Source organism: Achroia grisella, unplaced genomic scaffold (assembly GCF_030625045.1).
Source record: "Achroia grisella isolate CSIRO2021 unplaced genomic scaffold, CSIRO_AGI_Agris_v1 utg8015, whole genome shotgun sequence".
NCBI classification, from domain to species: domain Eukaryota; kingdom Metazoa; phylum Arthropoda; class Insecta; order Lepidoptera; family Pyralidae; genus Achroia; species Achroia grisella.
This window is the reverse complement of record NW_026713027.1, coordinates 33,974-50,776: the sequence shown is the minus strand read 5'-3', so window position 1 is coordinate 50,776 and position 16,803 is coordinate 33,974. Positions and strand designations below refer to the sequence as shown.

At 32.4% G+C, this 16,803-nt stretch overlaps 2 protein-coding genes and 1 non-coding gene across 3 annotated transcripts; 1 reads left to right on the top strand and 2 right to left on the bottom strand.

Moving 5' to 3' along the window:
* Window positions 1-651: 651 nt before the first annotated feature.
* Window positions 652-8,173, bottom strand: LOC131851695 (venom serine carboxypeptidase-like). The gene is made up of 8 exons (XM_059202216.1): window positions 8,133-8,173; window positions 7,298-7,797; window positions 6,388-6,500; window positions 4,862-5,032; window positions 3,618-3,785; window positions 2,860-3,119; window positions 2,151-2,279; window positions 652-1,700 (listed from the first exon to the last, which is right to left on the bottom strand). Exons 1-8 carry the CDS (start codon window positions 8,171-8,173, stop codon window positions 1,502-1,504), a joined length of 1,581 nt encoding a protein of 526 aa, XP_059058199.1. The 3' UTR covers window positions 652-1,501.
* A 1,007-nt stretch (window positions 8,174-9,180) lies between these two features.
* Window positions 9,181-9,252, top strand: Trnad-guc (transfer RNA aspartic acid (anticodon GUC)). Its single transcript has one exon. It is a non-coding gene; the product is annotated as a tRNA-Asp (tRNA).
* A 73-nt stretch (window positions 9,253-9,325) lies between these two features.
* On the bottom strand, window positions 9,326-16,025 carry LOC131851691 (uncharacterized). The gene is made up of 6 exons (XM_059202213.1): window positions 15,979-16,025; window positions 14,754-14,953; window positions 10,772-10,954; window positions 10,371-10,437; window positions 9,915-10,058; window positions 9,326-9,492 (listed from the first exon to the last, which is right to left on the bottom strand). Exons 1-6 carry the CDS (start codon window positions 15,989-15,991, stop codon window positions 9,326-9,328), a joined length of 774 nt encoding a protein of 257 aa, XP_059058196.1. The 5' UTR covers window positions 15,992-16,025.
* Window positions 16,026-16,803: the final 778 nt, after the last annotated feature.

Genomic DNA, 16,803 nt, shown 5'->3' with positions numbered 1-16,803 from the left:
GATTGGTCAACCGATGAATAAGTTCTCAGAAGATATTAGTCCACGTAAGCAATCATACTGCAAACGGCGACTTGTGAGGGCTTAAAATGTCTGTGCCTAAAATTGATTGATTGACATCCGCTTTTACAGTAGTCCACGTCATTTTTAATTATGCAGTAATAACTGCTTCTAATTTTACTTTTAAAGTAGGTCATTGAACTTGATCTGTATATCACCCATTAAAAAATCACTACTAGAAAGGGAAGACGAGAACAATAGTGATGAAGCCCAATTTGCTGACAAAATACTTTGTCACGTCATTACCTGTTTCGAAATAAAAAGGAAGGAAGATCCTATAAAATAAAATATAACAGAGTTTGTATTTATATATTTACTTAATGTTATTCATAAATTAATTAAATCAAACAAAATTTATTTGTATTAATTTTAATACTACATTATAACCTACATTTACAATACTCTTACATAATATTACAAATAAAAGAAAACAGTCGTAGTAAGATTATTTAAAAATATTTTTATAAACGATTAAGCCCAATACAATAGTGTATCCTATATTATACATTTTTATGTAATCCATTCCATTTAAGCGTCGAAAAGACAAATCATCAGACAAATACATGTAGATATGGTTAGATATACACACCACTACGGACATACGTAGCTCTGACCCGGGTGAAGGGTGCGAATAATATATATTTTTTTAAGCCAAAAGTAGGTTTTTGCAAAATTAAAATATACTTACTATACTACGCATAATGCATTGCAGTGTACACGTTTACATTTTCTGTGCACCTTCGAGAGAAACCTGACATTCATATTCAGTCTACTAGGAACAGAATGCAGTCTAGTGTATTTGAAATCTTTGTTTCACTCTACAACCCATAAATTATAGTTATAAGCTCTCTATAAAATTTAATGACGTTGTATTTTTCGCTCTTGTACAATTCGCTCATGGCATGGTCGAGCAAAGAAGTTTACACAAGCGTAATATATGATATCCAAAATAGCACAAGATAAATACACACACCGCAGTTCAACCCCACGATGAGCAGTTTGACTGTTTCTCATAAAGTCTCACCGTGTTACTTACACGTTGCAAATTACTTTCGCGAAAGGTGTGAGTTAATACGCAGAACTTCATTTGATATTAGAAGTATATTTATACGGTATATTTGTTTAGTTGTCGTCGTGCTAAATTATTAAATTCTGTAAGTAACTAATGAGGATTTGCTTAGTAACGGAAACAACGGGCGAGGCAACAAAGGAAAGAAAACGATAAGAGAAAACAATGAAAAAAATCCGGTGAATCCAGTTACTAAACGGCAAAAACCTGAGTTTGTCTATGAGCAGATTACTCAAGCATAGAAGAACTACCCCATCCTTATTTACACCCAAGACCTAGTGTCGGGAAGTCTCGTTATAAACCGTAATTAAACATTCAAGGAACGGAGTTACGAGGGAGATATTGAACCTAAGCATTATACGTCATAAATGTGTGTCAAAGATAATGTGCAATTGAATAGTTCTTCACAAATTCGCGGGCAATGAAGTCACTGTAGTCCTCGAAGGAGTGTGTGAGGTTGTGGTGAATCCAGTGCGCCACTAGATACTGCGCGGGCGCCGGCGTATCCAACGGGACCATGTGACCGGCACCACGGATCGTCGCCTCCGTTAGCCCTCCGCCACTTTTGTAGTAACTGTGGTGCAGATACAAGATGTATTTGTTTACAACACTTAATTATTTTTTATCTAATTATCCGCCGCATACAAAATCAATATAAACAATCACATTCATGAATACAAATGTTTGTAGCATGCGAGGAATCGATCCCGCAACCATTGGAAGTATCTAAAGCAATGTACTAAATCGATAGACCACCGAAACCGCCATTTACATGAACGTCGTCATATGACGCCAGTGGTAGGCTAAAGTGTATCCATGTCTTAGTAGCTTTCTTAGTGTTAATAGCATATACCCCGAATTTTTCTTCTCCTTGTGATACCTCCCTCCAGTCGATCTCGTTTCTACACACTAGTAGAATAAACAAAAAAATACGTTTAGGGATACAAATGTTTGTATTGTACTGGATCACATCCGAGGCTATGAGCAGGTACAAGTACTTAACAATTTAATTAATTTAACATACCCGGACAGCTTATTGTTAAATATGTAAGCACTTCTAGTGGCGTTGAGAAATTCCTCTGCATGTTTCCATTTCCACGTGCGATATGTCTCAGATGCGAACACGCATGGCAACATCTGGTCCAACTGACCGCTAGAAATAATACCAAACGCATCTTAGTGTAGGTTTAATCTATTTAGAAGTCTATGTCATATTTGCATTATCTTATCGTTTATAGATCTAGAAGGAAGTGGTAACCGGCACTTATATTTATGGGCAACGGCATACAATGTTTATAGATGAGTGTAATTATTTCACTTTTCTAGGAATAACATTGCTTTGGCACGAGACGATATCCTATGTCGTATGTAACCGGCATAGGAAATAGTCTTATTGATATATATATTCATAATGCAGGATTACAAACAAAAATCGAGATCACAGAGTCCTAAATCCCGATCGCAGAGCCCAAACTCTTGCTCTTAGAGTCCCAAGTCCAGATCACGGACTTCAAGATCAACGTTCAAGAGCCCGAAATCACGTTCAGAAATTCCTAAATCGTAGAGTTTTAAAAGTCATTCGCTTTCTTTGTTAGCTAGCAGTAGACCCAAAAGTAAAAAATCTCGGTCTCATAATGGATCATCAAGGTACTAGAGTCCTGAGGCAAGACAAGATGTTTAGTTAACAGATCTAATTCCCCTCCTATATATATAAACAGAATTTATTGACTTACCAATATGCCAGAACTCTGTAATGATCGAGCAACGTCTCCAACATTGGCCTGGCGCTGCTCAGGAAGTCTGGCGCCATTTCAGTATTGACGGTGAAGTTCACGAAACTGAAATTTATGTCGCCGACGTGCAACGCTCGTTTCACTTCCGAACTGGCCAAGAAACTGACATATTCGCCGACAGGTAACTTGTCACGAAGAAAATTGTACGCTTGCTTTTGATGTGACATGTATAAGAGTATGGTCACTAGGCTGTTCCATTTCTAGAAAAATATCGTGCTTAAATAAATATTAGGGAGATAGCGAATCTAAACATTATAATATATAATGATAGAAGCCTCTTCATCGTAAGTCTTGATCAGACCGTTATTAAGTTTGATTGCCAAATTGCTTATGTAAGTGTTTTCAAATCGGTTAGGGAAAATTGTTCCGTACAATTGACACTGTTTATCATTTAATTTGGGACAGTACACTAATACATATAAATATGTAATTTTATTAAATACAACTCATTTTTTTAATTAATTTCATGAAAATATCAATCATCAATGTAAGTCATGAAACCACATTTTAAATTGGAATAGGTACCTATATTGTTTCTGTGTTTACATCATATAGGTAGGCTTTCACTTGGCATTCAGTTGATTGCTATATAGATTGAAAATGCTCACTGTGTTGGCATTATGTTATTTTCATCAATCTAAAACTAAACGTTTAGGATTTTTTATAAAACAATTAAAAAGGATTAAATCCATTCTCACTTGCTTAGCTTCGATGCTTCTGTTGGCTGCTATGTCTTGTTGAAATGCGTCGAAAAGTGGCTTCACAATTTCCAGCTGTTCATTCACCAACAGACCGAAATAATAAAACGGTCGTATCATCTGAGATATCATGGCTGGCTCCACATATGCGTTACCTATCATAATACCCTGCCATATAAGACAATAATCTTTCTTAAGCTAGCTATACAGTAAAAAAAAGGAAATATTTCATGCGACGATAAAACTACTAATAAGTAAAAATAAACAACTTGTGTAACGTGTAGAAATAATTAGGCATGACACGAGCGGTGGTAGAGTCGGTACCAGCACTGAGCACATAGAGGGCACGTGAGTATTTTAATATAGGTATACGAGTATATAAGATACTCAGAGAATATGAAGACACTGATAAAGTACTTGGTTTAACATAACTACATTTGTATAAGAATTTAATGAATGAGGAAGGTCGTGAAATAAGGAAACGTTACTGCGTTACATTTGTTTCCACTTTATTCGGATTTCTTCTTCAGCTTACCCTGAAGAATTGGATAAAACGACGAGTTCATTTCAGAGTTTTAAGTTTATTAAATTCCCGTACATAGTTATAAAATGTTAATGCAAAATGTACATAAGTTTTAAAAATAATAATACTATATAGTTTTAATGATACTTTCATATTACAAAAACTATTAGGTATAAATCACAACGCAATTTCTTTTATTCTTTTCACATCATTGTTATCTATCTATTGTAGGTATGTGCAAGGTTGAATATACTTGCAATACTAGTATACTTATAACGTCTTGTGATTTTTAATCCATAATAATATAAATGCGAAAGTGTGTCTGTTTGTCTGTTTTCAATCTTTTCACGACTAAACGACTTAACACTATTGCTGATGATTTTTATGTTTGTTTGTTTTTATACATAGACCTCGAGAGGAGGAATATACTGAAATAATATAAAATTTATTCAGCGAAATCTGTTCTAAACTATGTAGGTACTACAGATACCAGACAACATTAATGATGCGTGTTCTTCATTACATTTTTTTTTTGTAAATATATAAATAATAACCATAGAAGGTCCACAATTACAAACTCCCAGACTAATACTGACGGGATCGACACGCAACCATCAAAAGATAGCGTGCAAAATCACTAGACCGAGGTAGTCTATATTTAAAAATCTCCTTCTACGTGTAAGGTACAAAACCGCAAGCCAAGAAATATATAAAAATATACCTGAAGATTGATATCATTTCCAGGTGCGTCTTTGTGCTTGTGAATCTCCATTGCCAAAGACGGCACGTACTTTCCAGCATACGACTCGCCCGATATGTACAGTGGGGCTATACGCAGTTCTGGAAATATTTGCAGGAATTGTCGCACAGCTCTATACATGTGACTGGAGTACTGCGAACAAATTTTACTGCGAAATTATTTATATATTTTCACATTGCATGACTGTCTCACTCACGCAGACATAGATTTCTTCATTATATCATTACGCACATTATGTACTATATACAAAGTTAATTTTAATTCAATATATGTATTTAAAGATTTCAAGAAACAAAAGAAAAATCCCGTTCAGTTAGTTGCCAAGCATATGCATTTAAAGTATCAATTAGAGAAACTAGTGGAAAACAAATTTAAAGTTTATATACAGATAGATATATAGATTTAGCCAGCCAACTCATGTGTGATTAATAAATCCACCATTGGTAGGTATCTAATATACATTATTTTTATCAAATGACAGATAAATATAATTTAATAATAATTAACAGGAAGAAGTTCTACCTGGTGTAGAATTTAAAATTTTACCTAGGTAAAATTTTTACCAAGCGGTATAACCTTTGTTTCACATATTTTGGTCGCCAAGCAGCTTGCTTTGTGACATATGTATTGTGTTTTGATTGAAGAGTTATTGGATAAGACAGTAAAATTGTGGGCTCCGACGCGACGGCGTGACATCTTAGTCCTCCGAAATAGTAACGCATGGTTGGTGCGTTAATGCGAAGGTTATCAGTTAAGAACTATTAGATCGGGAGCTGTTTGCCATTCTAATTACATAAAAAAAGATGATTTACTTAGAAAACTTTTTTAAATACATATTTTCCTATATCGTCTATTGCCTCTCGAAAAGTCGTCTTTGAAAGCATTGGTGCGGTGAGCTTCTTCGTAATCTCTCCATTCTTTAATTCAGTTTATTTGACGAAAATGTTTCACATTCGGCATAAAATATAAAAAGGTCAAAATACACAACTATATTCAAACAATGACCTAACTACAATATGTTAGTTTTACATGAACTAAAATGGTATACTTAAACTTTGGATCACCTCAAACGTAAACATTAAATAATAATCTATAAATAAATCAAAGTCGTTGTTTTCGTCAATCTGTTTTCCCCGCTTACTTGCAAAACACATAACGGATTCTGATAAGAATTTCACTATAATTATATATAATTTCCATAATTTCTTTTGAATTATTTTATATATATTATTATATATATATACATATATTATTCATATGATTTCCATCACTATCACGATAGATAAAATAATATCTATCACATACCTACACTGTACACCCGTCCCAAGCCGAGGTGGGTCAATCATAATTACAAAACATCGAAGTAGGTACTCTACTCTTAATTGTACCTCGGATTAAACAGAGGACTTTAAGATAACCGAAGATAATAAAGCAAAAGTCAAGGTAGTGTTCTCTCACATGAATATAGAGTCACTCTAGAGTCTTACCGTAGGCATGTCTTTAGCGTATCCCTCTGCATGATCAGTGAAACTGTATCCTGTTCCAACTGGATTCTCGATGAAAACAAGCGAGTGGTTCTGCAGCCATGTGTATGGATTCTCTGGTATATATGGGTATTACTTTTTAATATAAGTCATTGAATAATAATAATCTAAGGACTCCCAGAGTAGTAGTTATAGATATTTTCGACTGTAGACTTTTTATGTACCTAATTGGAAAGGTATATCTGCATAATAACATGTACAGCACTACGGATATCATGTCATTATATGACACTTATTCGTTTCCATTCCAGAGGATAAGTAAGATGATCCAGTATGTCCAGTAACATCCAGTAATGTCACTGCCTAATCTTCAGCCTATAAACCTCGGTAAACTGATTTTCTGTTGTGATAAGTTTGGCGATTTAAATAGGCGAGACTGAGGTATCCACGCTGGGGTGCCTTTTTACAGTCTACCTCTATGATCAGCGCAACTCACTCTACTTCACTTTACATTTCATTGGGTAAGGTACCTATGTTTAAAACCAACATGTGTCATGTTGGTAGAGCGAGTGCATACCACTACCTATTGAATTAATTTGGTTTGTTATCAGTGTTGTTATCACCGGAGTGTTAATCAGAAATATATATTTATATATGTTGCCCAAATTCGAATTCACAACCTTTCAGTCTTACGTACTAAACAAAACTACTTGTGACACGCCGCTCCATACTTAATAATAATGTTTAATATTGTAAAGTATAATCATTCCGATTACTTTTCCGGATCTAATTAAGCAACAATTTATTATATACATTTTAATTATCTACTGTTAATTAATAAACAAAAGTAGATCCGCAAAATCTTATATTATTATATTAATTTTAACATTCAACTTTATCGCTAGTGACTTACGTTTCAAAGTCCCATCGACAAACTTAAAGGGCCCGATCTCGTCGAACAGTCCTGTCATGCTCGAAGCCCCGGGACCACCTTGCAACCAAATTATCCAAGGTGTCTCGTTTACGGGTTTGTTCTCCACAGGAAAATACCAAAAGAATAGATTCGAGTTGTAAGTCTTGTTCACAGTAAGGAAACCCGAATAACTCTTGATACCGAGGAACAGACTAGGATCCACCAAGCACATATTGCGAGCCTCCCGAATAAGGCCTTCTTCTATATAGGGCGTTAAAATTAACGCCGTTCCGTTATCAACTTTAGGAACAGGAGCACAGGGCTCACTATCATGCTCTATGTTGTTAGATATATCGATCGTATTTGATGTACAATTAATATTTGTATCATTCGCTGGCAAATCATAAACAGGTAGATCCACCAACAGTTTATCAATTTTCGTATCATTTAATGAAACGATATCATTTTTCTCGTCGTTCAATACGGTTCTTCCATATACACTGCATATAGAAAATTTAATTTGAGTATAAGGCTGTTTTAAGTAGTTTGAACACACAAATGCTAATTAATTTTATTTACAAACTGAATTCAGGATCTCCGCAAGGCGACAGTAAAAATTAGACATGTAAAAAAGGTTAAGTTGTTTATTCGTGTACAACAATACTACTATTAGTTTTAATAGAATATTTTGTAGCAAATCGTGCCCGGCCAAAAAAGATTTCCCAAAATAAAATACAACAACATTTTATATATTAATCTGATATAATTAATCAAATTTGATAATTCATGAGGCGAACACAATATTAAAATAAATTAAATAATATCATACACATACCTCGTTACAAATAACAACAATAAACACACTGCGTTAGACATTTTGAAGCTGTTTCACCTAAACAAATTATAATATTAAACATGAATAAAAAATAATACCGCGAGAAGAGAACTAAATAATTGGGAACATAAGTTCCCTATAGTAAAGCGTTTCGTTTAATGAATGGCAAGTAATCATATTTGTATCTGTACTTATTGCTATCAGTTGAACTGTGTGATCTCATACGTTGTCATAACATTGCGAGTTGGACTGTATGTGACACGGTCATACGAATTTGCTTTACGTATTTGTGAAAAATAATTTACTGTGACCAATACTATGTGTCAATTACGGAAATGTTATGTTTACTATATTTATACTACTACATTTAGTTATATATATTGTAAATATACATTTATATTTCCACATTCATAACATTTATTAGGACAAGGATATTGATAACCAATTTAATTAAGAGGTCAAGAGTAAACTTGGTTTCTGTGACCAACGCAATACAAAACACGCTCGTTTATGTTGGATTTAACAAATATCTCTAAATCTATTTTAATTAACATTTATATTTATTTAATTACTTCTGATTTTTAGGTCTCGAATACTATTTAATATATATTTTTTTATTAGTATATTTATTTACACGCATAAATATCAATAAAAGTTGGCTTATTAAATAGAGTTGTGAATTGTGCATAAGTACAACAATTCTTATCAATTTTAAACAAAGTCACTAGAATGAGAGACATTCTACACCTTACGATGCCCTCAATAAACTCTAAATATACTTTTTAAATTTTTTTTCAAATTTCAATGTGAATTTTAATTGAATTCAATATAATAGTCATATACAATATTGGTTAGCTCATTCAATAATCAAGGAACACAGAACTGTAGTTATTAGTATTTAATATTATTAAAATATGTCGAACGTATATTTAAATGTAAATGGATTGGAATTGGTTTCAAGAGTAGACCGATTATTTAGTTTCCATTAAAAATACTATGATTACAGTTGTTTGACAAGTGATTCATATTTTCACAAATACTTATGTAATCCTCGGTAGTATAGTGGTAAGTATCCCCGCCTGTCACGCGGGAGACCGGGGTTCGATTCCCCGCCGGGGAGGTTACTTTTTTTTTTAATTAAGTTATTTTTGTAATTATTTATAATTTATTTGTAACTAATAATAACCAAAATTTTATATAGTAATTCGATTATTTAGTATAACATCTCCAATATGACTCATGATGTCAGCCAGCCTAGTAATTTCGGAGGCTATTGTTTGTATCGAATCGCACATTTTTTTGCTATTTTCTAATTTTTCTCTTTCCAAACTTAAGAATTCTGAGGCTTCGTCATCGTTGTCTGTAACAAATGAAGATGAATAAAATAATGAAAAATTAATAACATGGATACTAAATAACCAAGCAAAAACCAAAACTTATATGAAATTGAGGTTGATAAATAAAAAAATATAATCTTAATTAATATTAATGAATGTGTAATGAATTTTATAATTATATATAGTAGTCAAAAAATAATTTTGGAGATGTTAAAATAATAGCGCCATCTACACGCTACTATAGTTATCATGTCCAACACATTAGTGATATAGAATGGTGTCAATAGATGGCGCTAAAAAGAAAACATTATAATAATGCCACCAATACACTATACCACAATATTAATCCTGATTTATAAGCAGTTGCCTGAATTTAGAATTTTAAAAATTTGTTAAGCTTGTGTAATAGCACATGTAATATTTTGTAATATTAACTATCTATTACCTGTATCCTCTGTATCACCATTTCTGACACCCACCCTGGCTTTCCGTGCTGGAGGGCTGCTTGGTCCAGCACCATCATCCAAATCTGATAGATCTCTGGACGAATACCGTCGTTTCTTCTTTTTATTATATACAGGTTCACTCACTGAAAATGCAATTGAATAGATTTTACATTGTTCTGCCATGGAAAGAAAGTCCCTTTTTCACCGAAATACCGATTGCAAACTGCACCTGGTGTCAGTCACAGATACCGTATCTCTATGTGTTGATAATACGCAGGCAGCTTCGTACATTGTCTACCTCTAATACATTTCGTGTATTTGTTATTTAGGGCTCTGTGAAGAAAATTTTAGTACTGATTTGGTACTTCAACTGGTATCTATGGTACTGGTATCTGGTGGTACTGGACGTATTTTAATATATATTTATAATTTAATAAAGTAATAATTATAAATACCTGTAAATTGATTGTCTGTGATGTCATCATTAATTTCTGTGTTATCTGGTTCATCTTCATCGGTATCCTAAAATTAAATAAAAACAAATTTGCTACACAGTTACAATGAAATGTAGCGGCCTGAGATATATTTTATTTTATGCCTTTTAGGTTGCACCCCAGTAGAATAGAAAGCGATATCTTTACTTACTTTTAATTTGCTAACTGATCTTTTAACATTCAAATGCAATCATGTACTTGCAAATGCTCATAACAATACATCTCACCAAAATAAATAGAAATTAATCTAGTTCTGGACAAATGTTAGAAATATGACATACATACATAATGCACACAGAAAACATCCAGACTAACACTTAAAAGTAATCAGGACTAACTTGAAATTATTTATTTATACTCACACCTTGAGCCAGAGGATCACTTTTAATGACAACATCATCAACAGCATTATCCCCGATTATACTTAATATGGATTCCTCAAGGTTTGATAATGGTGTGATGTCAGGAGCTGGCCGGTTGCTGTCCTTTGCTGCCTTTAACTCTAGGGCTCTTCTACGAACTCTATATTTCCAATCACACCAATACTGGAATTAATAAATATATATATATTAGAACAAAGAAAAGAGTTAAGATTATTTCTATTTTATTTTACTTAATATAAAAGTATTAAATTATAATAAAAATAAATTGCTACAAAACTACAGATTAAATAAGTCTTTTTATTTCAGGAAAATATATAATTTCATTGTATTATTTTACATTACAGATAAGACAACAGGGTCAAACTCTGTTATTAGCCACAATGGAATAATATGCGTACTTAGGATATAGTTTTGTTGTGTATTGTTTGCAATTTTATATTTTTTTTTCTTCGACTGGCAACACCGACGACAATTGTCATTTTCAGCTGGCCGTAATAATAAATAAATTTTAATTGTTTATCATACAAATATTATAATTTCAATATTGTTATTAGTGATCTAATAGTGTAATTAGTGTCGATTGTTGTTTGTGTACAGTTTAGTGGTGTATTACTTGCAAAAATCGACATTACAAATAGTGTACCGGCCATCTGTCAAACTGTTCGTGAACAACTAAGTTTTATTCAAAATTATTTTGCAATTGTTTCTTGGATTTATCCCAAGAAACTCATAATCATTGCAAGTTTTACATAAAATATTCATATTAAGTTAAATTAATAATAATTATAGTGAAGTTCGGTTGTTGCATACGTCGAAGGAAAAAAATACCCACTAATTTAATTGTAAGTCTTTTTATATTTTGTATTATTATAATTTAAAGGGAAAAAGCACAATTTATCTACATTTATTTCGTTATTCAGTTAAAACGTTTATTTAGATTATCAATTTATCAAATATAACTTGTATATAATATACCTAGGAGAATTTATTCACAATTTTAACACTTAAACTGTATAGTAAGGTTCAGCTGCTGTTCTCGTTGTAATACTTAGCTTCTTTTAGAAATAGCTCACTTCACTCTCCCTAGTAACTATTTATATTCTTAATAATGTCACTATCTACCCGTTCCACAACTGCGCGGCAGACAGAGATGAAGCTTAAAGTGGCCCTACAAGAACTTCAGGCATCCAAAGATCTCAGTGACAAGTTGATCAGGGAGAGAGAAGAGAGTGAAGATGAAATTTTAAAAATTATAAATAAAAATACACAATTAAAATCTGAATTGTCAGAACTTCATAATAGTCATCAGAAAGTTATTGAGCAGCGGGATCAGCTTCAAGAACTATTAAGTAGCTTTCACCAATGTAGTGATACACATGAGCAAGCCTTGAGGCGTATCACTGAGTTGGAGCTTGAGTTAAAGCAGGCATATCTTAAAATTAATGATCTTGACACAAAATTTGAATCTCAACAAAGTAATGAGATTAGTAATTTATATGATGAGCTTATTAGTGTCGACTGTATGCCTCCTTCTACTTCAGTTCCATGCAGCCTTCCAGTTGTGATTGACCTTACTAGTGACACATCACAGGGCAACTATAATAATAACATATGTATGTTGAGTCATAATAAATTAAAAAAATATTTAAAATTAAAAAAGTTTATAACTAATACTCGGAGTATATTATATAAACGTTCACAAAATGGTCAGTTGCTGAAAAAAACTAGTTTAAACAATTTAAAATTGCATGATTATATTAATAAGTATAATAATAAACTAGTGGAAAGCCAAAAGTTATATGACATGGATACAAGTTACCTAACTTCAAAAATAAAGAGTTTAGAATCATCGCTTCATGATTTAAATAACAAGTATACTATCTCACAAAAACAAATCCAGGAGCATATTTTGGCAATGGATGATTTGATTGATGTCAGTAAATACAATGCTGACCGTTTTGAGTCGTTAACTAAACATTGTACATGTGATCATTCAACTTTGCCAAATAATAATTCAGTTTCAACTGTGCAGATAAATGAAGTTCAGGGGATTTGTGTCAGTGACTATAATCCTAAAAGTAGCACAATGGTGTTTTCTGACAGAATAGGCTGTAATTTTGGGTCTATATTGAAGTATCATCTTAAGGGTGATGTATTAAATTACTGTATGCCAGGGGCATCATTTGCACAAATTATTAACAAAATTAAATCTACTAAAATAAATAAAATGACCACAGTTGTGTTATTTTTCGGTAATAGTATTAAATTAAATAGACAGGATATAATTAAAGGTATTCAATATTTGTTACAATTGAATGTATATAAGATTGTATTGTGCGCTCTTCCTTATACAAGTAGCCATTATCATAAAAAAATTAACAATAAGGTACATTACCTTAATAATTTATTGCATACATTGACATGTCGTCATAGTGACGTTTTTACATTTTTTGACACTAATAGTTTTATTAGTGATTTTTATTTGACAAAAGATACAATGTATCTTTCTAAATCTTCTAAGAATAAAATAGCCACTTTAGTGGCTTATAATATTGACTTCATGAACAGTTTACATGGTAAACTTCAATATAAAAATTGTGACATAACAAATGATTCTATTAATTTTTGTTTAAATAGTGATATAAGTAATTTGACTGCAGATTTAAACTGCTAACAAAGACAAAGGGAAAGCAATTAGAATTGGTAATTGTTCATCAGAACATACAAAGTTTTCCCGGCAGTGAATTAATTATACAATTATTTTTGGAAAAATACAATATTGACATTATCTGTTTCACTGAACATTGGCTTAAAGAAAGCAATATGATGTTCAGTTTAAATAATTATAATGTTGTCAGCTGCTTCAATAGAAAGTAAATAAATACTATATTTATTTTACAAAAGAGAGCCATACGTTCTATTTATGGTATGGGTTCTAGAGAGTCATTACGTCAATGCTTTAAACAATCAAATATCCTCACCGTTGCCTCACAGTACATTTATGAAAATATTATGTATACAAGGAAAAACTTAGATAGTTTCAAGAAACTTAAAGACTGTACAAGTAGAAACTTACGCAATAAAAATAAGCTAATTTTACCGAAATGCCGTCTACACAAAGTTAGTAATTCATTTTATGGTAATTGCGTAAGATTCTATAATAAACTGCCAGAGTCTACGCTAAATCTTACAGAGAGGCAATTCAAATCTTATATTAAACAAATGTTATGTAAAAAAGCCTATTATAAGATAGATGAATTTATAGATGATAGCAATATATAGCAAGAATAAGTTTATTTGCGGACAACATTATAATTTTAATTTTCATACTGCTTTCTTGATATATGATAGCGTAGCGGCTTTTGTATTGATTGCCGCATGCATCCTTATGTAAAGTGCGAATACTGTAACTACCATATAGTAATTTTTGTAGCTGTGACGTGGTCGTGTGGAATGAGTAGTCATGCTCACTAAAATGTCCAGACATGTGGCGGCGTGGTGGGCCGGGTCAATGGGCTCCCTAAAATATGGTCGAGCGCAGTGATGGCTGGCTCATCCGTCATACTCGTGAACGAGTGCTGCTTGTAGGGACTGGTCTGCTCTTATCACTACGACTGATTTAATCTTATTGCATGATTATATTTGACCCAAAAAATTAGTGCTTGTTGGTAGTTTGTATTCACACGTTTCGACTTGTAAATGTAAACTTACAAGGATTATTTAAAAGAGCAACACACAAGTTTCTTGCTCGTTCTTCTTGTGATGAGACAGCTTTCCGAACGAGTGGTAGATAAAAAACAAATTGTTATGACTATTCAAAAGTGCTTAAATTAAGTTTATTTGAATAAATGATTTTCTATTCTATTCTATTCTATTCTATTCTATAAGTTCCTGATATTTTGTTTGCCTATTTTTTGGTAATTAAATATTTTATGATTGAATAGTATGCAGTGTAATTAACCTTTGACCATCCTTTGCCATCTTTAACAGCTCCACCTTTGTGTCCATTCAGTTTCTTTGCACAAAGGTTCCACAACTTAAGTGTATGAAGCTTCCCTCGACGGCCTCTCATCAGACCCTTGGCTAGTTGTTGGTGCTCTTTCAAGAAATCTATCATTGCTTTCAGCTGATCATAGTTCACTTGTTTTCTAGTTTTATAGTCTGAAAAATTATAAGAGACAAGAATTTTTTTTTATTGAAATAAATTATTCATCAATACATTAAAAAAAACTGATGCATGTTATGGGTTTTTTGAAGATTGAACAGTGCTCATGTTTGAGCGATCGACATATACGCTGGCAAGTGAAAGATGATTAGTATGAGAATAAGGTCAATTCAGTTAGCCCATTGTGACAAATTCACCAGGAGTTGAATTGACCAGACAATGGTTTCCAGGGGGACCGCGTGAAGGTCCATCCAAAAGGGACATTACTAGTAATGTGACCACTGGGGGGAAGGGGATTGTTAGTAATGTGGACTCATCACTCAATTATTAGCAATGTACCATGTCAGGTTGACCTCCATGCAGTTCCCCCTGGAAACCAGTGATAAATTTTTGGTACACAATAGGCTAACTGGCCTGACCTCATGCTCATCTTATCCTCCACTGGTGCCCTGACAGTGTAAACCGTTAGCGCAGGCATTCCATTATCATACCTAAAAAAAAAGTAATGTGATCACTTGGACTATTTCTAGATAGTAGGCGATAGAAGTGACGTCACTGTAGGTGGTCCAGGCGGGTCCTGTAGGCAGGTTAGTCCTAGTGGAGACTTATACGGTGTACCCACATTGTGTTAAGTGAAAGGCATGATGGATCGGTAAATATTTCTATTTTGAATCAATATGCTCATTTTACTCTAGATGAAATTATATAATAATTATTATTATATGGTAATTTAATTAACATATTCTAGTGCCCTATTTTAGTAGACCTACCTAATCGCGTCAAAAAAAGCTATCATATTTATTACAGAAATAAAGCCGCGAAAAGTTAATACCCCAAAATATATAAATACAACTACTGAAAATAGAACTTAAAATCATAAACTCAATGTTCATTTTACATTACGATTACGGTCTCTTAAGTCTTTTAAATCTATAGTTTCGAACGATAATGGATCGATAATGTTCTATGTCGACAAACGATTCAAAGCCCAGTTATTTTACAATAATAATAAATTACTAACCTCCTGAATCCATTTTATATGAATTTTTGAAAAAGATGTTTACATATATTAATTTTCTTTTAATTGTTAATACACTTTAATAATATTAATTAATTAAATCAATAATATCGTATCCATCTCGGATTTGGATCGAATTAATTTCGTTTCGGTCAGAATTGACACTACTTAATATGCCTATCGACGTAAGTACCTATGTAGGAAAAAATATTTTATACTGATGTACAATGGAATAAAATGACTGACAGTTGATTGACAACTTACAAAACAGTCCCGTTTGACAGAACTTCGAAGATAACACAATCAATTCGATTCAACTTCCAAAGTCGTTACTTTAATTTAATTAAATTTAATCGTATTAAATCAATAAGATAAATGATGAAAATCAATTTGATAAAATTAAAAAAAAACAATTAACTGTTTTATGATTCACTTACGTAGTATTCACTACGTAGATTACTAAAATCTGTTGTACTGCATAGGATTGAAAAACATTAGTCATTGCATTGAATAAATATTATTTTTCAGTGGTAAATTAATTACTATCTATTATGTATATTTAATTATTCAATATCTATATTGATCACCCATAAATCAGAGAAAATTACATTCAAACATCTCTGTATTCCATGTCGTGATTATTTGCAAACTTTTCAATGTACCTAGAGCTTATAGGTAGGTACTAAGTAAAGGGGGAAACGAAAACAAACCCAGACTGCGCGCGCAGCATCCAATCAATTTAAATTTTGTACTCATTCAGCTTTACAGCGCTTCAGTTTTTATCTATTGGATTTATTTTTATGTCTACACTACAGAAATTTTAATTAT

Bases quoted from the DNA above. Each gene is read 5' to 3' on its own strand.
- LOC131851695 (XM_059202216.1), bottom strand. From the start codon at position 8,173: ATGTCTAACGCAGTGTGTTTATTGTTGTTATTTGTAACGAG. The intron at 7,798-8,132 runs GTATGTGTATGA...TTCTATATGCAG, and splicing joins TTGTTGTTATTTGTAACGAG to TGTATATGGAAGAACCGTAT. The intron at 1,701-2,150 runs GTATGTTAAATT...TCTGCACCACAG, and splicing joins TTTAACAATAAGCTGTCCGG to TTACTACAAAAGTGGCGGAG.
- LOC131851691 (XM_059202213.1), bottom strand. The intron at 10,955-14,753 runs GTTAATTACACT...TATTAATTCCAG, and splicing joins ATGGCAAAGGATGGTCAAAG to TATTGGTGTGATTGGAAATA. The intron at 10,059-10,370 runs GTATTTATAATT...TTGCATTTTCAG, and splicing joins CACAGACAATCAATTTACAG to TGAGTGAACCTGTATATAAT.